Raw genomic sequence first — 24,677 nt, 5'->3', positions numbered from 1 at the left:
TTCTTAACTTCCGGGAATATAACTAGAGGATGCATCTGATTGGCTCTTCGGGCCAACTATGACGAGGTTGATCAGCAGCGGTCGGGTGTTTTGTGGACCACAAGCATGGCGATCAAATTGGCCATGTGAGATTTGCTGAGTACAATAATATATCAAAAAACTCTAGGAGGTAAGTATGGTTTGTACACTGCAATGTATGTTTCTACACAATTCATAAACTAACATGTCTGTGGTCCTGGTATCTTGAGAATGTTTTGAAAACGTGTTTGTCATATTTTGCAAACGAAGCTAGCTAGGCTAGCCAACCAACCAACCTCTTAACGTTTGTTATATAAACCTTGACAAACGGACAGTAGTAATACAATGCTAAAAAGAGCTAGCTAGCTAACAATATAATGCATTGTTTGCATCTACCTGTTTGTAAATGAAATTGTAAGTGAGTGTGTATTGGATAGGTTGATTGTCATGACACACCATCTCACAGACACTCAAATATTCTATTGTTGGCTCCAGGTGGTAAGAAATTGCACGGTAGGCAGTGATTCATAACTCCAAAGACGAGGACATCTTTACGTTGTAAAAGGCCTTATTTATGGAGTTTTCAATCAAGGTAGTTAGGTTTGAAACTGTCATTAGCTCCTTAGCTGTCTTCAAAATGTGCTGCATATCATTTTCCCTTTCCAGAGATGACACCGACTAAGAAGACCCCAAGTGTGAAGGTGGAGGTGTCTTGCTATTGTATATTATGTCGCAAGGTCTACCTGAAAAATGTAAGATATATCTTATAATTGGTATAACCATATTTCCCAGAACAGAGCACATTTCAACTGGATTTACTTGTACAGTGTTGGACAGTATTTTATAGGCGATAACAAATTATAATTGTCCATACAATATTGGCTACTGTGTCATAGATACTGTGATTTGGTTTAGCGATTCCAGGCTGAAGCCAATTGCATGCTGTTGATTGGCATTTTTCACTATTGCCATGTCTTGAGAGATGTTACTCAAGTTCAGATTTTTTTCAAAATTCTTCTCCTAACTATCCTACAGGATGCGCACAAGCACATGCAGAGCATGCTACACCACCGAGAGCTTGAGAATGTGAAGGGCAGGTGAGATTCAATTCCCAACCACACAGGTCTTTTGTGAACTGAATAACCTATTTTACTGCAGACATGTCTGTAAAAATTAGTACCACGTCCCTACAAAAAATTATGCTTTTAAGTGTAAAGACTGACTATTACTTGGTAGTGGTTAGTTCCACACACCGTCTAATTTCAATTTTTAACCTGCATTATGTTTTAATTGTAATATCAATTGTTCTTCCTGTTGTGAGAACATTTTTCCACTCAGGGCACCATTGGGAATGAAACCTTGGTCTCAATTGGGCTGCCCCGAGTAACTAAAAGTTCATAAATAAATAATCACTGTTAGAAAAATAAGCATGACAAGGACTAGAGAAATAAGCATGACAAGGACTAGAGAAATAAGCATGACCAGGACTAGAAAAATAAATATGGCCATTTAACAAACATTTGAAGGCATGGCCAGGACTAGAGAAATAAGCATGGCCAGGACTAGAGAAATATGCCACCCCTCTTCCCCAGGGATTGTAGGCACTGGTGCAGAGTGTGCAAAGTGTCCTCTCAGGGTTTGACTGAGTACGCCGAGCACATCTCCACCCAGTCGCACGGAGACAAGATCAAGAACCCGCCACGGAAGACTAAGCCTATGTATGTGGAACAAGACCTCGACGCAGAGCTGCTCTCCAAAGTCAGGGAAAGGAACAAAGAACTGCATAAGATGGAGTGAGTTCCATGTTTATTACATTGTCTCTTCATTTTAAACAACAGGAGACCTGAGAGTACTTGGTCAAATATAAATTGTTGTGCCAGTTGAACAAATTATTACAGCTTCCTTGATATAAAGCAGCTACATACACTACATTGTCTTTGTCGTACAAGACATGAGATACTAGAGTTTGCTTAGCGAAGAAGCCATTCTTTTAAGGATGTGCATCTTTCCTTTCAAGACAATTCCAAAATTATCTTGATACATGGGATATGATACATTTCAGTTTAAAGAATTCTGTGCGATTCATTTGATTTAAAGGAATTAATCGATGCCATTCGATAGGATTACGATTCGATGAACTAACATTTGTTGCACTAACATTTTCCATTTTAAATGAAAATCTAGAGCTGATAGAGCTCATGAGCTGGTCCTCTCTGTGTGTGTGTGTGTGTGAAGGATATGACTAGGGATGCAAATTTTGGTCCGTTATCGAATAAACAACCCCCATTAACTGGTTAAGAAAGGGTTAAATACTTTTATTCCTGCAAAACACAATTTAACAGCACACTTGATTAAAAAATAACCTGGCAAATGACATTGGATGTTACTCAACTAATAAAGCACAATGTTGCGCAAGCCATTTAACAAACATTTGAATGCTTAAGGTGACATGCATGATCAGGAATAGGCCTACCTCTTGTTGGTCAGCGCACGAAGCTGAGCACTGTTTGACTATGCTACTGATATTGCCTGGGGTTGATGCCAAATGACTTGTAGATCAATGACTGTCAACACAATTACTTGCTTAGTTCGACAATGAAGGAGAGGACACAGTTGTCACAAAAGGAGGTATTTTTGGAAGGTAAAAATAAAGTAATTTGAGCAACCAAAAAATTATGAACCGGTGATTCGTAATGTTTGAATCGATGTTCTGACCGATGCATGCTACATTTGGATCGCCTTGGGTCCATGCTACACTTGGATCGGTTTGGGCCCTGCGGGCCAACGCACTAATTTCTTACAAATTTGAACCAGGAACCGATGCCTTTTGTTAAATCCCTACTGGCTTCATTTTGAACGTCATTCCGTTTGTCTTCCAACATAGGAAAAAGAAAAAGAGGAAGAAAAAGAAACTAAATCTAAAAATGGAAGCGCAGCAAAACCCGGAAAAGCAGAAAGCTCCCATGCGGAAATGTCCCAAGCAGCCAAAGGGAAAAGCACTGAAATGGATACCGCAAGTAGCTAAACTAAAATTAGCTAAATCGAAAACACCAAAACTTTCCAAAGAGAAGAAACCCCAGCAGAAGACATCACAGCCACTCAGTGGTAAGATGGTACAAAACAAGGAGAACCGGCTCGCGTGTAAACTCAAGTCTCTGCCCCCCAGTCAGCCAGCCACACCGCAGGGGCAGAGTGGAGCTCAGCCTCCCTGGCCAGAGTTTAGGGGACCCCCAGGTGGAACATGCCACCCCTATAGTGAACAACACACCCAGTCCACATTGTCCCAGCCCCATCAAGTTGGCAGTGATGAGAATCCTCCAATTTCTGGCAGTACTGACATCCAGAGCCTGGGCACTAGTGTCAGAGGAAGGGGCTTCAAAGCTAGCAGGCCCAACACATTTCATAAGAACCTTAGAGGAGCCGCACTAAATCCTGTGACGCCACCACCAGGCCACCTGAGGTGGCCTAAACCCAGCCAGTTGGGTTATGAATTCTATGGGCAGGCACCCAGAAAGACCCAGGATATGGACTTCACTAGTGATCACCTACCTCCAAAAGGAGCAATCATCTTCAGCCCAGGGGAGAGACTCTCTGGTAGTACCACTGCCCCTGTCTCTACCTCCAGCTCAGGTCCCTCTGGTCAGGGTGACGGCGATAAGGGCCGGATACGGAGCGTGGACGTCACTGTGATGCTACGTCAGGTCCGGAGAGCCCTGGGGGTGAGGGAGCCCCCAAGAGCCTCTTCCGTCACCCCGACTCTCACCACAACTCGAGGCCATTGCAGGGGGGCAGAGGTCGAGGCCGAGGAGGGCCTACCCAGAAGGACACAGAGGACCAAGCGCGGAGAGGCAGCCACACTTTCCAGCTCCCCAGTCAGCCAGTTCAAAAGCCTCCCCTCCACCACCTCCTCCCTGCAGTCCTCACAGGTTAGCACTACCAGATCTGTGGCTTCAAGTGAAACTTGGCCTCTCCCTGGCAACCAAGCTAAACGAAGATCAACCCGATACCCCAAGGTAGAGGAAACCAGTAACTCACAACCGACCAAGGAAGGTGAGGGATTGGCTTCAGACACATACGGTCCGTTTGGCAGCCAAACCAATCCTCAGGAAGGTTCAACTGTGCCCCGATTGAGCAACCTTCCACGACCTACCACTCTGAAGAGGGACTTGACCCGACATATCAGCAAACCCGGAGCCCACGAGCCTAACCTGAATGCAGCTCGCCGGATCCGGAAGGGCGAGGGAGAGAAGGAGACTGGGACAGGGGCAGGGCTCAAACCCACACTGAAGAAGCTGCTCAGTTCCGCGGGGTCACAGAGGAAGGTCAACTGGAGGGAGATGTACCAGGAGGCCAACCGGAAGAAGCAGGAGAAAGTCAAAGGCATGCCCAGGTGAGGGAGGGCAGCACTTAGGACTGGTTTACTAAAAACCCAGGTTATGTCTTGTCTTGGACAAAAACATACTTTCAATGGATATTCGTCATTTAGAATGGATGGTTTTTAGTCCATGACCAAGAAAGCAATTAGATTATTCTGGACAACTGTGTATTTATTTTTAACAATGCCGTTTAAGACTAAGATAAGATCAAACTGTCTCTTTTGACTGTTGCTCAGGGGGCATGCATCTGTGTTACTCACTACAATATTATCTAATTGGAAGGTAATGGCTTCATGTTGCAGGTTTGGCATTGAACTGGTGAACCCCCTCTCTGACCCAGAGGGCCTGGCCCTGGACGAAGACGAGGACCTCACCCTAACAGAGGGCTTCCAATGGGAGTCTGGTTTCCCCGACGGAGCCCTGCCCCCTGCAGCCCTACCCACTCCCTCTCTCCCACAGGCAATGCCTGCTAGTGATGTCATCAGAGAGCAACCGTCAGAGGCTCGGACGCCGGGATCGGAGCAGCCTAGCACTGTGCTGCGGGATAGCAGGTCATCCCGACCCCCTCAGTCTTTATGTGTGAAGACTGAACCAGAGCAGTACAGGGAGGCAGGAGTGGACAGTGAGCAGAGACAGTTGAATGCAAAGAGGAAAAAGAAGCGGAAAGTGGTAAGCGGAGGAGTTATTAGACAGTCAGGCTGCTACTTTTCCTGCTTCTTTCAAGTCTATTGATGTTAACAAATGTGCCAGCTAGTGTTCACCCTTCTGTTTTCCTCGGTCTTTGTCTCAGGATAGTGACTTGTTAGACACCTCTGGTGTGGATCAGAGTGCGAAAAAGCAAAAGATTAAGTCAAACAGCGGTAAGTTGTCACTTAAAATTTGTGGTACCCTCCTTCCTGAAATATGCACATATAGTTACTTCTGTGTCTACATTATAATTGGTTCTACCCCGGGTTACCATAAAGAATGACCCCGGTATTGTCACTGGACCTATTGTAAAGAGCATGGGTAGTAATTGCATAGCTTTAGATTCTGTCCCTGTAACCCCACTGAAATTAATGATTTTTCGTCATAAATTCAGCCAATTTGACGACCGCACATAGACCAAATACCCATTTGCATTATCTCCAATTCCGGCTGCTTTCTGGAGTGCTTGCTGTTGCTCACTAGTCAGTGAAAAAAATGTCTGAACAGCTGCACTTACCCCGGAATGAGGGTGCAGAGGGATCAGGCACCACCCATGGCCAAATGAGCCGGTGCAGAGGGCTCAGGCACCACCCATGGCCAAATGGGCCACATTGGGAACAAGGTTCGGGGGTTTTCACCGCCAAATTTATTTGTCAGATTTCCTTCTCGGATTGCTTGTATTGTTGTTACTCTGGTCCATTACCGGTGCCTGGGGTATGGGTAGCCATGACTACAAGCACTGCAAAGTGAGCGGAATTAGATTCATTGAACTATCTCCGCCCATGTGGGGGGTTGGTCCACCGTCCCTGCAATAGCAGTTTTGGCTCAGCTCAAACCAAGTTTATTCAATCCACTGAGTGCTTCAGCTGCAGACACAATATACAAGTCACACAAGCACACATTTATAACTTTCGAGTAGGCGGAGTCATCTCCTTGCATGTCTAAGACGGGCCTTCTCTGTTGTTAGTCAGAAACACAGTAGGCTCCTCTTACTGGTATTGTCAGGACCCTCATGGAAGTGTATGAGAGAGAGGACTGTAGTCAGATTGTCTTTAGGCTGGCCTGCCTTATTAAGAACCAAAACTAGACTGTTGCCCTTTGCCTCCCTCCTTAGAAACATTTATATTCAATAATAGCATGTTTGAGCAGAATATTAACTTTCTGCTCTTCCCCTTTTTCTCACTAACTTTCCTTACACAAAGTTCCTCTTTGCCCTTCCTTGACCCCCAACATATACATTTCTTATCTAAAGTAATCGCCAAGTTCTGGTATGTTTAACATGAATAAGTATATTTCAAGATAGAATCCAACGGTTTATAACTTTGCAATAGAGATATGTCAATGTCGGCAATTTTTCACACTTTGTCTGTGTGGTCGTTACATCCAGACTTACTCCATTCCCTGTTCTGTAGAGAATGTCCAGGTGGACCAGCTGCTAGCTGTGTCTCTGATGGAGGAGGAGCTGAGCGGTTCCCTACAGAGCCTAGACACCTCCCTGATCCAGGCCCGCAACACCCTGCAGGTCGCCTACACAGAGGTGCAGCGCCTCCTACTAGTCAAACAGCAGGTACTACGTCCGGGATGCTCACTACATCTACCTGGGTTGTGATCAGTGGGGATGAAAGGGAAGGAAACTGAGGTTCTACCTGGATTTTTATTAAGATACACATAGGAACGACCCTGAACCCGACCCTGGTATGGAGGATGAATAGATGAAGTGTGGCATCGGTTTCACTTTTGTTGTCTGTGTTGCAGGTTACCACAGAGATTAACGGTCTCCGTGCCAAGCGTATTGAGATCCTGCAGGGGATGCAAGGGGCAGTGGCAGCAGCTACGGTGCCTACCCAACACCCCTCACTCCTTCCTCTGTCCAACCTCCGTATCCCCTCCCCCACGGGGCCCACCTCTGCGGCACCCTTGTCGCCCTATCCCAATCTGACCCCGGCTTACCACTCCACCCCCTCTGCCATACCCATCCTAAACCCCACCCCCTCCACCTCAGTGAGCCTGCCTGTCAAAAAAGAGCCTGCCACTCTCAACAGCCAGTCTCGCGCCACCCCCTCACGCAGTCCTGTCATTTCCTATCCCCTCGTGAACCCTCGCTCCACCACCCCTGTCCTCGTTCCCTCACCTCTACACATCCCCATACCCGCCAAACCCCCTTCCACCACAGTGACCCTTCCTGCAACTACACCACCTGCTGTTGCGACACTCGGCCAGCAGAGGGTGGTGGGTAGCTCCACCTCACTGTCTACCAGCACCAAGCAGCTGAGGGGAAGGCAAAAGAAGCAGAGCAAGGAGAAGGCCACCAGGAGGACTAAGTCAAAGCAGGAAGACGTTCAAGACCAGAGTTCAACGGCCAGTTCCACCACCAGTGACTCTGAGGACTGGGAGGACCAAGAGGGGCTCACCCTCACCTCTGTCCACCTCGCACAGGGGCGGAAAGACCCTCTATTGGGGCAGGAGAAGGACGGGGGTAAAGGGGGTGACGAAGGAGACAGCGACTGCTACGTCGAGACAGTCACTGTAGAGCGCCAGCCGAGATCCAACATGGACGTCGTCGCCATCGATGACTCGGACGTCGAGGAGGAGCCGGAGGCCATTGTTCCACACACCCCTGCTCCCGCACAGCTCCCCTCCACCCCTCCTGCCCCACCTACGTCTGTGTGTGTGGAGGTGAACTCTAGCGGTACACAGACAGTCAGGGTTAAGGAGGACCATAAGGACATCAAACTAAAGGACACCAGCTACGGGTTAGTCTCTTTACTGTACATTTACCATAAAGGAATAAACAATAATAAACAAGGACCTGGGTATCAATAACAGTAATGGAAGCTAAATTGTTTGGTAATTGCTAGATCAGTGTATCCAGGAGTTATCAGAGTATCAACCCACATTGTTGCATTAGAATCCTCTTTTGAATGCAATGCCCCCCCCCCTAATGTGAAATACCTGTGGTTTCTGTTTCCCCAGCAAAATGAAGTTACCCCCTGTAACTGTGAAAGAGAAACATAGTCCCCCAAGTGAGTTACCTGCTTCATATGTCCACTTCCACCATTTTTTGGGCTGAAATGAAAATGTGTCAATTAGTCATAAACGTTGAATGTTAATGCCGCGCAGCCTGAGTGTATTATAGGTCTGTCTGTTTGTAGGCCAGTCTACACGGTGTACGAGTTTCTGTCTGTTCCATAACTCGTGTTTGTGATATGGCTCCGTTTCCTGGTTTTGACCCTCTATCTCTCTCCCCTCAGAGTGTGCCGACGTGGCTGAGGAGCAGGAGCCGTCTCTGGGGAGCTTCGAGGGCCACACTGGCACTGTCCATGACCTCCAGATCCATGGGGGCTTCCTGTATACATGTTCAGGGGATAACACAGCACGAGCATATTGCCTAGTGGTGCGTATATAACAGGTGTATAGGACAGGGGTCTTACACATTTTCTTGCCCAGGGACCCCCTTGCAGGCAATTAAGACCCCCCCCCCCTGACAACTGGTGACTCAGAGACCCCCGTTATACGTTAGCAAAATTTCACATCTTGTCTTATTATCTCAGGTGATTGATAATGGCACGGAGAAGTAATCAACATTAATAGATTTGGTAGATTGTGTTTCAATGTTTTGACCTACCCACATTGTAATTGCAGGAAGTCTGAACTCTAACACGGCTTATTAGCTAGAAAGGTAACTCAAAATACATGTTTGCTAAAACAAAAGGTTTGCCATATGTTGGTTCAAAGTTTGGACACCAAACTCAAGGGTTTTTCTTTATTTGTACTGTTTTCTACGTTGTAGAATATTGGTGCGACTTCAAAACTATGAAATAACATGCAATCATGCAGTAACCAAAAAAGTGTTAAACAAATAAATGTATTTGAGATTCTTCAAAGTAGCCACCCTTTGCCTTGATGACAGCTTTGAACACTCTTGGCATTCTCTCAACCAGCTTCACCTGGAATGCTTTTCCAACAGTCTTGAAGGAGTTCCCACACATGCTGGCTGCTTTTCCTTCACTCTGCGGTCCCAAACCATCTCAAACCAACTCAATTGGGATGAGGTCGGGTGATTGGGGAGGCTAGGTCATCTGATGCAGCATTCCATCATTCTCCTTCTTGATCAAATAGACCTTACACAGCCTGGAGTTGTGTTGGGTCATGTCCTGTTGAAAAACAAATGATAGACCAACTAAGTGCAAACCAGATGGGATGGCGTATCACTACAGAATGCTGTGGTAGCCATGCTGGTTAAGTGTGCCTTAAATTCTAAATAAATCACTGACAGCGTCACCAGCAAAGCATCCTCACACCGCCTCATCCATGCTTTACGGTGGGAACCACACACATGCTGAGATTATCCGTTCACCTACTTTGAGTCTCACAAAGACATGGCGGTTGGAACCAAAAATCTCAAATTTGGACTCATCAGACCAAAGGACAGATTTCCACCGATTTCCAATGGACATTCCATTGTTCGTGTTTCTTGGCCCAAGCAAGTCTCTTCTTATTGATGTCCTTTAGTGGTGGTTACTTTGCTGCAATTCAACCATGAAGGCCTGATTCCCACAGTCTCCTCTGAACAGTTGATGTTGAGATGTCTGTTACTTGAACTCTGTGAAACATTTATTTGGGCTACAATTTCTGAGGCTGGTAACTCTAATGAACTTATCCTCTGCAGCAGAGGTAACTCTGGGTCTTCCTTTCCTGTGGCGGTCCTCATGAGAGCCAGTTAAATCATAGCGCTTGATGGTTTTTGCGACTGCACTTGAAGAACCTTTAAAAGTTCTTAAAGTTCTGGATTGATTGACCATCATGTATTAACCTCTCTGGGGTAGGGGGCAGTATTTTGACATCCGGATGAAAAGCGTGCCCAAAGTAAACTGCCTGTTACTCAGGCCCAGAAGCTAGGATATGCATATAATGGGTAGATTTGGATATAGATGATGTCTGTGAGTATAACAGAACTGACATGGCAGGCGAAACCCAGAGGGCAACCCCTATTCAGCCACTATTTTCAATAGACCTTTTGGAGTGCCAACAGAAGATAATCAAAGGTAAGGCATTTTTTATATCGCTATTTCTGACTTTCGTGTCGCACCTGCCTGGTTGAAATATGTTTTTCATGGCGGGGTGCTGTCCTCAGATAATCGCATGGTGTGCTTTCGCCATAAAGCCTTTTTGAAATCTCACACAGCAGCTGGATTAGTTAAGCTTTATTTTGATCTATTACATTTGTGATTTTATGAAAGTTAAATATTTATAATTCTGTAGTTTGAATTTCGCGCTCTGCAATTTCAACAGATGTTGGCCAGGTGGGACGCTATCGTAGGTCTATCTTCTGTATACCACCTTTACCTTGTCACAGCACAACTGATTGGCTCAAACTCATTAAGATGGAAAGAAATTCCACAAATGAACTTTTAACAAGGCACACCTGTTAAAGTTATATATATGCTAAATGGCATATATATATATATATATATGAAATGCATTCCAGGTGACTTCCTCATGAAACTGGTTGAGAAAATGCTAAGAATGTAAAAAGATGTCATCTAGGCAAATATATTTTGATTTAACACTTTTTTTGTTTAATACATGATTCCATATGTGTTATTTCATAGTTTTGATGTCTTCTATTATTCTACAATATACATTTGATTTGACTAACAGGCAGGCTTACAATGCTGAGATACTGTATTTTTGTCCCTGGGGTGTTAAGAGCAAAGCGTGCCAAGCTGTGTTTGAGGGCCACACCAACAAGATCAACTGCCTGCTGGTGTCATCTCTGCCCGGCCTGCCAGCACGTCTCTACACCGGCTCCAGTGACCTCACCATCCGCTGCTTCAGCATCAAGGTACCACACCCCTTTCATCACACAGTGCCTTCAGAAAGTATTCACACCCCTTGACCTTTTCCACATTTTGTTGTGTTACAGCCTGAATTTGAAATTGATTAGGTTTAGATATTTTTGGTCGCTGGCCTATCCACAATACCCCATAATGACATCACAATACCCCATAATGTCAAAGGGGAATAATCTTTTTAGATACTTTTTTTTACCATTTAATAAAAAATTAAAGCTGAAATGTTTTGACTCGCACTGTGTGCAATAATAGTGTTTAACATGTTTTTTTTTTTGACAACCTCATCTCTGCACCCATACGCATACAATTATCAGTCGAACAGTGAATGTCAAACTAAGATTCAACCACAAAGACCAGGGAGGTTTTCCAATGACTCGCAAAGAAGGGCACCTATTGGTAGATGGGTAGAACATTTTAAAAGCAGACTTTGAATATCCCTTTGAGCATGGTGAACTTTTTAATTACACTTTGGATGGTGTATCAATAAACATACAGTCGTCCCTCTCCCTACTGTGTATCTCTGGTCCTCATCTTCCTATACATCACCTCTCCTCTCCCTACTGTATATCTCTGGTCCTCATCTTCCTATACATCACCTCCCCTCTCCCTACTGTGTATCTCTGGTCCTCATCTTCCTATACATCACCTCCCCTCTCCCTACTGTATATCTCTGGTCCTCATCTTCCTATACATCACCTCCCCTCTCCCTACAGTATATCTCTGGTCCTCATCTTCCTATACATCACCTCCCCTCTCCCTACTGTATATCTCTGGTCCTCATCTTCCTATACATCACCTCTCCTCTCCCTACTGTATATCTCTGGTCCTCATCTTCCTATACATCACCTCCCCTCTCCCTACTGTGTATCTCTGGTCCTCATCTTCCTATACATCACCTCCCCTCTCCCTACTGTATATCTCTGGTCCTCATCTTCCTATACATCACCTCCCCTCTCCCTACTGTATATCTCTGGTCCTCATCTTTCTATACATCACCTCCCCTCTCCCTACTGTATATCTCTGGTCCTCATCTTCCTATACATCACCTCCCCTCTCCCTACTGTATATCTCTGGTCCTCATCTTCCTATACATCACCTCCCCTCTCCCTACTGTATATCTCTGGTCCTCATCTTCCTATACATCACCTCCCCTCTCCCTACTGTATATCTCTGGTCCTCATCTTCCTATACATCACCTCCCCTCTCCCTACTGTATATCTCTGGTCCTCATCTTCCTATAAATCACCTCCCCTCTCCCTACTGTATATCTCTGGTCCTCATCTTCCTATACATCACCTCCCCTCTCCCTACTGTATATCTCTGGTCCTCATCTTCCTATACATCACCTACCCTCTCCCTACTGTATATCTCTGGTCCTCATCTTCCTATACATCACCTCCCCTCTCCCTACTGTATATCTCTGGTCCTCATCTTCCTATACATCACCTCCCCTCTCCCTACTGTATATCTCTGGTCCTCATCTTCCTATACATCACCTCCCCTCTCCCTACTGTGTATCTCTGGTCCTCATCTTCCTATACATCACCTCCCCTCTCCCTACTGTGTATCTCTGGTCCTCATCTTCCTATACATCACCTCCCCTCTCCCTACTGTGTATCTCTGGTCCTCATCTTCCTATACATCACCTCCCCTCTCCCTACTGTATATCTCTGGTCCTCATCTTCCTATACATCACCTCCCCTCTCCCTACTGTATATCTCTGGTCCTCATCTTCCTATACATCACCTCCCCTCTCCCTACTGTATATCTCTGGTCCTCATCTTCCTCCTTTCCCTTTTCAGTCAAAGAAGTGCCTTGAGCAGATCTCTCTGTCCGACCGGGTGCTGTGTCTGCACATTCACTGGAACATCCTGTACGTAGGCCTGGCAAATGGATCTGTGGTCAGCTTTGAGGTCAAGGTGAATGTGTCTAAGCCTGGAGTCCAGGTCCTGAAATCATAAAGCATCTCTAGAGTAGGTGTGCTGATCTGGGATCAGGTCCCCCTTACCCATATGAATTTATTCTCTCCATTACGATCAAAAAGGCACAACCGATCCTAGATCAGCACTCCTTCTCTGAGACGCTTTGATTGGTCCACTATTCAACATGGTAGTTCCTAGTTATAGCTTGGATCAGAATATGATACAAACAGTTGTTCTCTTCCTCTTCTCCTTCCTCTCCCTCCCTCTCTCCCCTGCAGACCCAGAGGCAGCTGGATGTGTTTGAGTGCCACGGCCCACGGGGGGTGAGCTGCCTGGGCACGTCCCAGGAGGGAGCTCGGCGGGTGCTGCTAGTGGGCTCTTACGACAGCACCATCAGCGTACGTGACGCCAAGAGCGGTCTGCTGCTGCGCTCACTGCAGGGCCACACTAAGACCGTCCTCTGTATGAAGGTGAGGAATCGGGCAGTTGATATGATCTAAAATAGAAATCTTATCGTGTGTCACCACTGTGTCCTTGGGTCCAGGGTCAGGGGTCAATTCCATTTGAATTCAGTCAATAGGGGAGTCAACCCCAACCTTTTACCGAGAACACCCTCTTAGACCCTATGGACAGGCGGGACCTGATCCCGGGTCAGCATTCCTACCCTGATCCCGGGTCAGCATTCCTACCCTGATCCCGGGTCAGCATTCCTACCCTGATCCCGGGTCAGCATTCCTACCTACCCTGATCCCGGGTCAGCATTCCTACCTACCCTGATCCCGGGTCAGCATTCCTACCTACCCTGATCCCGGGTCAGCATTCCTACCTACCCTGATCCCGGGTCAGCATTCCTACCTACCCTGATCCCGGGTCAGCATTCCTACGCTGATCCCGGCATATTTCAGGGTTTGTTCTCCTGTAGTGGTCTGAATGTGATGCAATCAGTGTTTTATACTCATTTTGGACACGAGTTAACACTTGGCATGTTAATGTAACGTTAATTTGTTGGTGGTCTTGAACGGACAACTCTGACTCTGCCTGTCAGGTATGATCATTCTTTCCCCATTTGTCTGATGTCAGGTGGTGAATGACCTGGTCTTCAGCGGCTCCAGTGATACGTCTGTCCACGCCCACAACATCCACGTGAGTGTCTAACCCCTCCCATCACTTTCCTTGTTCACATAATCATCGTAACACATTAATTACCGTATGACGGAACAGTCACATAATCTGTGGATGTAGTTGATTTATTTGATTTCAGTCTTTTTGGTTGACATCTTCCTCGCTCCCTCTGTCTGTCCATGCGTAGACGGGTGAGCTGGTCCGTATCTATAAGGGTCACAGCCACGCAGTCACAGCGTTAGCCATCTTGGGGAAGGTCATGGTGACAGCCTGCCTGGACAAGTTGGTGCGTGTCTATGAGTTACAGGTGGGTCTGCCTCATCCTACTCTCCTTCAATGGCTTTATCCACTCACTCAGATTACTAGCTTATCTGTCGCTCTGTGTCTCGCTCTCTTTCTCAATTCCATTCAATTTGCTTTATTGGTATACCGTTTTTGGATATTTATTGGATATTTACAATATGAAAATAATAAGAATCAAAATTGTCAACGGGACAACAGTAACAACAATAACCAAGGGTCAAAATAACCAGACAACAACAATAAGCATACAGTAGAGGACATGTGCAGGTTGATTGGTCTGTCCGACACTGTCCCTCATTTTATGGCAGGCAGCAATGTAGTGCGCTGCCAACCCACAGCTCTCTGCGTCCTCCCCCAACAGGACGGGTGGCCTACTCTCATCAGAGAGGTCTTTGAAACCTTGAATAAGGGTTTCAAATTTGGGGTAATGACACTAATTATTTTACATTTTTTATGTTTTGTCAGGAAATGCACCTCTGTTTCACTGTTGTGTGGTGGTTGCACAACCTTTCCTTTACAGGGAGCCAGGTTTTCCTATGTCTACCCTTCTCAATGGCAAGGCTGTGCTCCCTGAGCCTGTACTTTGTCAAGGTTTTTCTAAGGTTTTGAGCAGTAACCATGGTCAAATAGTTAGCAACGGTGTACTGTCAATTTAGGGCCAGATAGCACTGCTTTGTGCTTGTGTTTCCCAATAAGCTATGTAGTTTTGATTGTGTTGTAATTTGTTTTATTAGAACAGGTTTGTGAACACAACCCCAGGACCAGCTGGATTTTTTAAATATATTTTTTAATGTTTTTAACCTTTTATTTAACAAGGTAGGCTAGTTGAGAACAAGTTCTCATTTAAAACTGTGACCTGGCCAAGATAAAGAAAAGCAATGCAACACAAACAACAACAACAGAGGTACACATGGAATCAACAAACATACAGTCAATAATACAATACAAAGTCTATATACAGTGTGTGTAAATGAGGTAGAATAACGGAGGTAAGGAAATAGGCCATAGTGGTGAAATAATTGCAATATAGCAATTAAACACTGCAGTGATAGATGTGCACAAGATGAGTGTGCAAGTAGAGATACTGGGGTGCAAAGGAGCAAAATAACAGTATGGGGATGAGGTAGTTGGATGGGCTAATTACAGGTGGGCTATGTACAGGTGCAGTGATTTATGAGCTGCTCTGACAGCTGGTGCTTAAAGCTAGTGAGGGAGATGTGATTTTTGCAGTTCGTTCCAGTCATTGGCAACAGAGAACTGGAAGGAAATGCGGCCAAATGAGGAATTGGCTTTGGGGGTGAACAGTGAAATATACCTGCTGGAGTGCGTGCTATGGATGGGTGCTGCTATGGTGACCAGTGAGCTGAGATAAGGCGGGACTTTACCTAGCAAAGACTTATAGATGACCTGGAGCCAGTGGGTTTGGCGACGAATATGAAGAGAGGGCCAGCCAACGAGAGCATACAGGTCGCAGTGGTGGGTAGTACATGGGGCTTTGGTGACAAAACGGATGGCACTGTGATAGACTGCATCCAATTTGCTAAGTAGAGTGTTGGGGGCTATTTTGTAAATGACATTGCCGAAGACAAGGGTCGTAGGATAGTCAGTTTTACGAGGGTTTGTTTGGCAGCATGAGTGAATGATGCTTTGTTGCGAAATAGGGAGCTGATTCTAGATTTAATTTTAGATTGGAGATGCTTAACCTCTTGCTCCTACCTGGCACGCAGGCGTCCCATCTAGAGATCTGGAAATGCAAATGCGCTACGCTAAATGCTAATAGTATTAGTTAAAACTCAAACGTTCATTAAAATACACATGCAGGGTATTGAATTAAAGCTACACTCATTGTGAATCCAGGCAACAAGTCAGATTTTTAAAATGCTTTTCGGCGAAAGCATGAGAAGCTATTATCTGATAGCATGTAACACCCCAAAAGACCCGCAGGGGACTTAAACAAAATAATTCGCATAGTCGTCGCTACACAAACCGCACAAATAAAATATAAAACATTCATTACCTTTGACCATCTTCTTTGTTGGCACTCCTAGATGTCCCATAATCACTATTGGGTCTTTTTTTCGATTAAATCGGTCCATATATAGCCTAGATATCGATCTATGAAGACTGTGATAAACGAAAAAAATAGCGTTTCATAACGTAACGTCATTTTTTTTAATTAAAAAAGTTGACGATAAACTTTCACAAAACACTTCGAAATACTTTTGTAATGCAACTTTAGGTATTAGTACACGTTAATAAGCGATAAAATTCATCAGGAGGCGATGTAAATTCTATAGGTGTCCGTCTGGAAAAAATGTCCGGATATTTCTCAACCAAAACATCTGGTCGGAGACCGGAGGGAATCGGTTCCCTTGATTCGGTTTGACCAAGAATCAAAGCCGAAGCAAATGACAAGACTCTAGACATCGTGTGGAAGCTGTAGGTACTGCAACCTCTGCCTCATTTAATTCGGTTCTTCTTGAACAATTCCTGGAAGTGGCGCATGGATATTTATTTCCATTTTCAGTGATCAGATTTTCCTGCACTTTGATGAAACGCACGTTCTGTTATAGTCACAGCAGTGATTTAACCAGTTTTATAAACGTCTGAGTGTTTTCTATCCACACATACTAATCATATGCATATACTATATTCCTGGCATGAGCAGCAGGGCGCTGAAATGTTGCGCGATTTTTAACAGAATGTTCGAAAAGGTAGGGGGTAGGAGTAAGAGGTTAATGTGAGTCTGGAAGGAGAGTTTACAGTCTAACCAGACACCTAGGTATTTATAGTTGTCCACACATTCAGTCAGAACTGTCCAGAGTAGTGATGCTAGGCGGGCGGGAAGTTGTGGGCAGCGATCGTTTGAAGACCATGCATTTAGTTTTTCTTGCATTTAAGAGCAATTGGAGGCCACGGAAGGAGAGTTGTAATGGCATTGAAGCTCGTCTGGAGGTTAGTTAACACAGTGTACAAAGAAGGGCCAGAAGTATACAGAATGGTGTCGTCTGCATAGAGGTGGATCAAAGAGTCACCAGCTGCAAGAGTGACATCATTGATGTATACAGAGAAAAGAGTCGGCCCTAGAATTGAACCCTGTGGCACCTCCATAGACTGCCAGAGGTCCGGACAACAGGCCCTCCGATTTGACACACTGAACTCTGTCTGGAAAGTAGTTGGTGAACCAGGCGAGGCAGTCATTTGAGAGTCGAAAGCCTTGGCCAGGTCGATGAATACCATTGCACAGTATTGTCTCTTATCGATGGCGGTTATGATATCGTTTAGGACCTTGAGCGTGGTTGAGGTGCACCCATGACCAGCTCGGAAGCCAGATTGCGTAGCGGAGAAGGTACGGTGGGATTCGAAATGGTCTGTGATCTGTTTGTTAACTTGGCATTCAAAGACCTTAGAAAGGCAGGGTAGGATAGATATAAGTATGTAGCAGTTTGGGTCTAGAGTGTCTCCCCATTTGAAGAGGGGGATGACCGCGGCAGCCTTCCAATCTTTGGGGATCTCAGACAATACAAACAAGGTTGAACAGGCTAGTAATAGTGGTTGCAACCATTTTGGCAGATCATTTTAGAAAGAGGTAAAGATTGTCTAACCCGGCTGATTTGTAGGGGTCCAGATTTTGCAGCTCTTTCAGAACATCAGTTATCTGAATTTGGGTGAAGGAGAAATGGGGTAGGCATGAGCAAGTTGTTGTGTGGGGTGCAGGGCTGTTGACCGGGGTAGGGGTAACCAGGTGGAAAGCTTGGCCAGCTGTAGAAAAATGCTTATTGAAATTCTCTATTATTGCCTATTTATCGGTGGTGACACTGTTTCCTAGCCTCAGTGCAGTGGGCAGCTGGGAGGAGGTGCTCTTATTCTCCATGGACTTTAGTGTCCCAGAACCTTTTGGAGTTTGTGCTACAGGATGCAAATTTCTGTTAGGAAAGCTAAGGCTAGCTTTTTCAAACTGCCTGTGTATATTTGTTCCTAACTTCCCTGAAAAGTTGCATATCTCAGGGGCTATTCGATGCCAATGCAGTACGCCACAGGATGTTTTTTTTGTGCTGGTCAAGGGCAGACAGGTCTGGAGTGAACCAAGGGCTATATCTGTTCCTGGTTCTACATTTTTTGAATGGGGCATGCTTATTTAAGATGGTGAGGAAAGCACTTTTAAAGACTAACCAGGCATCTTCTACTGACGGAATGAGGTCAATGTCCTTCCAGGATGCCAGGTCAATTAGAAAGGCCTGCTCGCAGAAGTGTTTTAGGGAGCGTTTGACAGTAATGAGGGGTGGTCGTTTGGTCGCAGACCCATTACGGACGCAGGCAGTGATCGCTGAGATCCAGGTTGAAGACTGCAGAGGTGTATTTGAGGGCAGGTTGGTTAGGATGATATCTATGAGGGTGCCTGTGTTTACAGATTTGGGGTTGTACCTGGTAGGTTCATTGATAATTTGTGTGAGATTGAAGGCATCAAGTTTAGATTGTGGGATGGCCGGGGTGTTAAGCATGTCCCAGTTCAGGTCACCTAACAGCACGAGCTCTGAAGAAAGATGGGGAGGGGGGGGGATCAATTCACATACGGTGTCCAGGGCACAGCTGGGGCGGAAGGTTTTGGATGAGGGGACTCTTTTCTATGCTCAACTCTTGACATTGCAGGGCTTGGTAATGATATGAGAGTCGGTTACTGTATTTTAGATGTTTCTAAGAGTTAATTGCTCTTTTTTTTTGTTATTATTATTATTATTAGTGGATTTTGGCCTAATTCTGCCCTGCATGCATTGTTTGTCGGACATGTAGGAAAATCTTACAGAACTCTGCATACAGGGTTTCAATTGGGTGTTCGTCCATTTGTTGAAATCTTGTTTTGCAAGAGTACCCCACACCTCACTGCCATAAAGTGCAATTGGTTCAATGACACATTTGATTAGTTTTAGCCAAATTGTAATAGGTGTTTTCAATTTGAATTTGTTTTTTAATAGCGTAGAATGTCCTGTGTACTTTCTCTCAGTTCATTCACTGCTTCATTAAGGTGTCCAGTTGAGCTTATTTTTAAACCTATGTAATTGTAGTGTGTGCAGTATTCTATATATGTTGTACCAATTGAGAACTTTGGTCTAGTTCCCTGAGATCTGGATCTTCTCTGGAAAATCATTATTTGAGTCTTTTTGACGTTTACTGCCAGGGCCCAGGTCTGGCAGTACTGCTCTAGCAGGTCCAGGTTCTGCTGTAGGCCATGTGCTGTGGGTGACAGCAGGCATAGGTCATCTGCGAAGAGTAAGCATTTAACCTCTGAATTGTGGAGACTAACACCAGGGGCTGAGGATTTTTCTAGAATAGTGGCCAATTCTCTCTTCGTCTGTCTCTCTCGGTCTCCGTCTGTCTCTCTCGGTCTCCGTCTGTCTCTCTCGGTCTCCGTCTGTCTCTCTCGGTCTCCGTCTGTCTCTCTCGGTCTCCGTCTGTCTCTCTCGGTCTCCGCTTTGGCTCCCCTCTTGTCTCTCTGAAACAAATCATACTTGATTTAAAGTATAACACACTTAATAAAAGAAGACACACAATATAAGATGGTGAACCATCTCTGTCCTGTGATTCTCTTTCTCTCTCCTCCTTCACTCAACCCCTCTCTCTCTCCGTCTCTCTTTCTCCTCCCTCCCTCAACCCCTCTTTCTCTCCACAGTCCCACGACCGGCTGCAGGTGTACGGGGGCCACCATGACATGGTGATGTGTATGGCCATCCATAAGAGCGTGGTAAGTGAGCTTGTTTAGTCAGCCCAGAAGCCAACCCTCCTGCCTGTGTGCCTAGAGGCAATATGAACAACATCTACGTTCAGTACATTGGAAAGGGGACTACTGTGAATGCATTGTACAGTTGATAGAATTTACAAAATTGAAAAAAGAGAAGTTGTGGATAATAAACTACTCTTCTCTCCTGATGCAATGTAGATCTACACAGGCTGCTACGACGGCACCGTCCAGGCCGTGAAACTCAACTTGATGCAAAACTACCGCTGCTGGGTAAGAGAAACACGCTGGGATTTACCTTCAGAATATTTCCTATCGTTTTGTCTGACCGGTCATTTTCTGACCTGACCTTTGTGTGCAGTGGCACGGTTGCTCGCTGATCTTTGGCATGGGGGAGCACCTCCTGCAGCACCTGCTCACCGACCACAGCAACCGGCACCTGCAGACTTTCAGGTGTCGCTGGAGGAACTGCGACGCCGCCTTCGCCACGCAAGACTCCTCCCACCTGGTAAGAGACAGACAGACAGGTTTGTAGACAGACAGGTTGACTAATGGACAAAGACCAACAGTCGCTGCTTGGTTTACCTGAATTACAAGACTCCTCCCACCTGGTAAGAGACAGGCAGACAGGTTTGTAGACAGACAGATTGACTGATGAACAAAGACAAACAGTCAACCTGTCTGTCTACAAGACTCTGCCTGAATTACAGATCTTGTTATAACACATGATTATTCTGTCAGAAATGCAGAATTTGAGAGCTCTTTGTATATAAGGAAGAGAGGGGTTATTGTCAATGTCTCAGTACCTTGTCTCCCCCTTGTCTCTACAGGACCTGCCTAGCCACATGCAGACACACGTAGAGATGGACAGCAAGCTGAAAACATGACAGTAGAGAAGACATGCTTTTTCTCCAGTTCTTACTTCTGCGGATGTGTGGTGCTGAGTTGACACGGATCTCTCACCATTAGAATCAATGGCTCCATACATGGAGCTAAGCTGGAATTCTGGCATTCATTCTTCTTGGATAGTAGGAGTTGGGATCCCACTCAGTAGGCAAATGTTGAGGAGGGAAGGAGATAGAACTGAACTGTTTTCTTGTTCAGAGTAATTTCTCACTTTGTTCATCCTTTATCCCCCTGCTCTTCCCTGGTAAGAGGACACCAGTACGACTAAAGGTTGTGACATGTTTTTAATGGACCTTGGTTTACAACAGGGATCATCAACTAGATTTTTTTTCATTTTACCTTTATTTAACTAGCCAAGTCAGTTAAGAACAAATTCTTATTTTCAATGATGGCCTAGGAACAGTGGGTTAACTGCCTGTTCAGGGGCAGAACGACAGAATTTGTACCTTGTCAGCTCGGGGATTTGAACTTGCAACCTTTCGGTTACTAGTCCAATGCTCTAACCACTAGGCTACCCTGCCGCCCCTTAAGCCACGGCATGATTTTTCATGAGCGGATTAACATAATTACAAATCATTTGTTGACTGAAAATTGACCGCAAGAAGCCCAAACGAATATATTTGAGTAAAACATAATCATTTCAAACCTGGCATATGTTTGTATATGATCACATATATCTCTGTATTATGCCTGGGAATATTGTGGGACAGATTTCCAAAATTAAAACTTGGAGCTGATTGGCTGGTGTTTTAACAGTCTTATGGTCAACAATTTAAAATAGTAATTTTCAGAACTTGGGGGGGCTAAATAAAATCAGTGGGCTGCTAGTTGAGGAACCCTGGATTACACCGTTCTACAAGGCTGTGGCTCAACGTCAGCAATTATATTGGAACACTTGCTAAATAGCCCATACTGGACACACACACTAACACACAGCGTATAGATTATCACTGCATAACCACACTGTAACTGATCTGTTGACATGGGCTGGTCATACATAACTACTATACACAGTCTTGTGTAGGGTCTTCTATTTCATACATACATTCACACATCTATGGCGTATGTACAGGTTACTGCCAAAGTAAAGGAAACACTTGAGTCAATGAGGGATTCAAAGTATAGTGAAAGCAGGTGCCTCCACACAGGTGTAGTTCCTGAGTAAATTAAGCAATTAACATCCCATGGTGGTTATTTGGGCTGCCTCTGCTAGAAGAGTTCTGGGACTGAAATAGAGGTCTCAAAGGACCATAGGGGGGGTTTGAAGTGTCTCAGTCACCAGATCTCAGCGCAATTTAACACTTATGGGAGATTCTGGAGTGGCGACTGAGACAGCGTTTTCCACCACCGTCAACGAAACACCAAATGGTGGAATTTGTTGTGGAAGAATGGAGCATTCTTCCAATTGAGTTCCAGACACTTATACAATCTATGCCAAGGTGCATTGAAGATGTTCTGGCTCGTGGTGGCCCAACGCCCTATTAAGATATGTTGGTTTGTAGTTGCCTGTATGTATTGATATGCTGAGCGTGCACACACATGTACAGCAACAATAGGAACGTGTTTTATTCATTCAGAAAAATGTATATGATTTTATTCTGTTGTGAAGGATAATTTTTCCCGTTTCAGTGGTGTAAGACTGAGACCAATGTTTACTGTAAAAGCATGGACATAAGGATTATTGACACACTGTTTTTTTTATGGTTTTGGATTTGCTGTGATGTGAGACCAACTCCTAACACACACACACACGTCTGTTTAGACATGATTTGTCATATTATTTTCCAGTCTGTATGGAAGTGGCTCACTATTAAAGCTGCAGTATGTCACTTTTTAGGTCTCCTGACCAAATTCACATAGAAATGTGAGCTAGATCTGTCATTCTCATTGAAATCAAGTTTTTAGAAGCAGATCTGTTCTATGTGCGCAATTTCTTTGCTTCCCATTAAATTCAGTTTTTGCGTCTTTTATTTTGGGTTTTGTACACCAGCTTCAAACATCTGAATGTACAATATTTTTGTTTATTGAAAAGATATTTCAGTGTTTTAAATCGTGCAATGATCCTCTATGCCATACATGGCTTATTTTGTCAAACTTTAATTAGGCCAACTATTAAAACATTTTACAACCAGGAAATGGCGGTGTGATTTCTGCATTACTTTTTAAACGTCTAAAAAGGACCACTCGTTTCTCAGGCTTGTGAAATAAATACATATATATATATATATATACATATACACCGTATGGCAGCTTTAAATGCCCCACAGTGGAGTTCTGAATATTTGATGGAAACACTACACGACCGGTGTATTGAACTCTTACCCTATGAGGTCCAGAGCTGGTTTTCTGTTCTACCTGAGTTAACTGCATCCACCTGGTATCCCAGGTCTAAATCGGTCCCTGATTCGAGGGGAACAATGAAACAGTGGAACTGGCTTTGAAGTCCAGAGCTTGAGGGCTATATGAGCTTACTTAGGACCAACTTGACTGATATGAAGTTTTGGTCATCCACAACTGTGATACACAGTGGGGAAATGGACACTAATGTGACGTAGGCTGGCTTTTTCACTAGTTTAATGTATAATTTTAAGAGGTGGCCGTAAGAGATGGCCATTGTGAATAGTCCATCACTCATAACTGTTCAAACCCATGTAGGCTCACCATGCAGGTTTCTGTTCTAACTAGCCATTTACACTGTACAAGTGTCACTCATCTAAGCATGCTAGCCTTGCCCTTGTGCATCGGCCATCGCAAGTGCACTGGGCCCAGTTGCAAAAACAAAATGGGGGACATTACATTTACTATTAGACATGGCTAGTTAGGTGTTATATTTCAGCAATAAGGCCCGAGGAGGTGTGGTATATGGCCAATATACCACGTCTAAGGGCTGTTCTTATGCACAGCGCAACACAGAGTGCCTGGACACAGCCCTTAGCTGTGGTATATTGGCCATATATCACAAACCCCAGAAGTGCCTTATTGCTAGTATAAACTGGTTACTAATGTAATTAGAGCAGTAAAAATAAATGTTTTGTCATACCGGTGATATACGGTCTGATATACCACCGCTGTGAACCTATCAGCATTCAGGGCTCGAACCATCCAGTTTATGATTAAAGTTGGCGATCTAGCTAATGTGTTTTGCATTTCCACTTCCTCATGTGGTGAATTAGCACGAATGAACTTTAGGCCTATATATAATATTAGCGCACATAAAGATTAAGGCAAATTCATCTCTCTTGAACAACAACATCTGAAAATTCAGGAGCCCTATTTTGACCATAAAATATAAAAACATCCTAATTGTCAACCCAACAACTCATTTTTCTAATGATATCCTTAATAAAGCATTGTGAATGACTTTATAATGACTTTAAAAGATTACTCAAATGTATTCTATTGTGTGACTGTTGAATTTATTATGGATTTATTATGGATAAATTAATAAACAATATCCTAATTTTAAATAGAATTGTGTCTAGGTAAACTTATACTCTGTATATTTAATAGACAATATGAGTTCATAAGAAGAGATTGTGTGACAGGGGAAAGGAGTAATAAAACCATTCCAACTGGGCAGGAACAAATGGGTTGTGGACTGTGTAAACACATAAGGTCGTTAGCCTATGGTTGACCCAACCTGAAACTTAGCTCTGGGGTTTTTAGATTAGGCAGTGAGTGCATTCCTAGGGTTTCTGTTAATTAAACCTGTCAGTTCAGTGGTGATAATGTTGAGGGGTCAAAAGTTATCTGG

General features: G+C 44.6%; 1 protein-coding gene across 3 annotated transcripts; it reads left to right on the top strand.

Moving 5' to 3' along the window:
• Positions 1–12: 12 nt before the first annotated feature.
• Positions 13–23,059, top strand: LOC118398828 (zinc finger protein 106-like). 3 transcript variants are annotated; one of them, XM_052471271.1, is made up of 20 exons: positions 13–169; positions 685–770; positions 1,054–1,115; positions 1,620–1,811; positions 2,903–4,408; positions 4,697–5,063; positions 5,185–5,254; positions 6,494–6,648; positions 6,837–7,834; positions 8,055–8,104; positions 8,333–8,475; positions 10,792–10,926; positions 12,739–12,855; positions 13,137–13,328; positions 13,939–14,001; positions 14,168–14,287; positions 19,952–20,023; positions 20,219–20,290; positions 20,379–20,525; positions 20,848–23,059. In XM_052471271.1, the coding sequence occupies exons 2-20, from the start codon at positions 687–689 to the stop codon at positions 20,902–20,904; spliced, it is 4,602 nt and encodes a 1,533-aa protein (XP_052327231.1). In that variant the 5' UTR covers positions 13–169; positions 685–686; the 3' UTR covers positions 20,905–23,059. The 3 variants fall into 3 exon arrangements, with proteins under 3 accessions (XP_052327231.1, XP_052327229.1, XP_052327232.1); XM_052471269.1 differs by having other exon boundaries at positions 1,611–1,811; XM_052471272.1 differs by lacking the exon at positions 2,903–4,408 and having other exon boundaries at positions 14–169; positions 1,611–1,811.
• The last annotated feature ends 1,618 nt before the right edge of the window (positions 23,060–24,677 follow it).

Source organism: Oncorhynchus keta, chromosome 19, assembly GCF_023373465.1.
Source record: "Oncorhynchus keta strain PuntledgeMale-10-30-2019 chromosome 19, Oket_V2, whole genome shotgun sequence".
In the NCBI taxonomy this organism is placed as follows: domain Eukaryota; kingdom Metazoa; phylum Chordata; class Actinopteri; order Salmoniformes; family Salmonidae; genus Oncorhynchus; species Oncorhynchus keta.
The sequence above is the reverse complement of the archived record's forward strand: the minus strand, read 5'-3'. Positions and strand labels throughout refer to the sequence as shown.

Coding starts and splice junctions, on each gene's coding strand:
- LOC118398828 (XM_052471269.1), top strand. CDS start 687: ATGACACCGACTAAGAAGACCCCAAGTGTGAAGGTGGAGGTGTCTTGC. Junction 6,649..6,836: donor TCCTACTAGTCAAACAGCAG/GTACTACGTCCG, acceptor TCTGTGTTGCAG/GTTACCACAGAGATTAACGG. Junction 14,288..19,951: donor TGCGTGTCTATGAGTTACAG/GTGGGTCTGCCT, acceptor TTCTCTCCACAG/TCCCACGACCGGCTGCAGGT.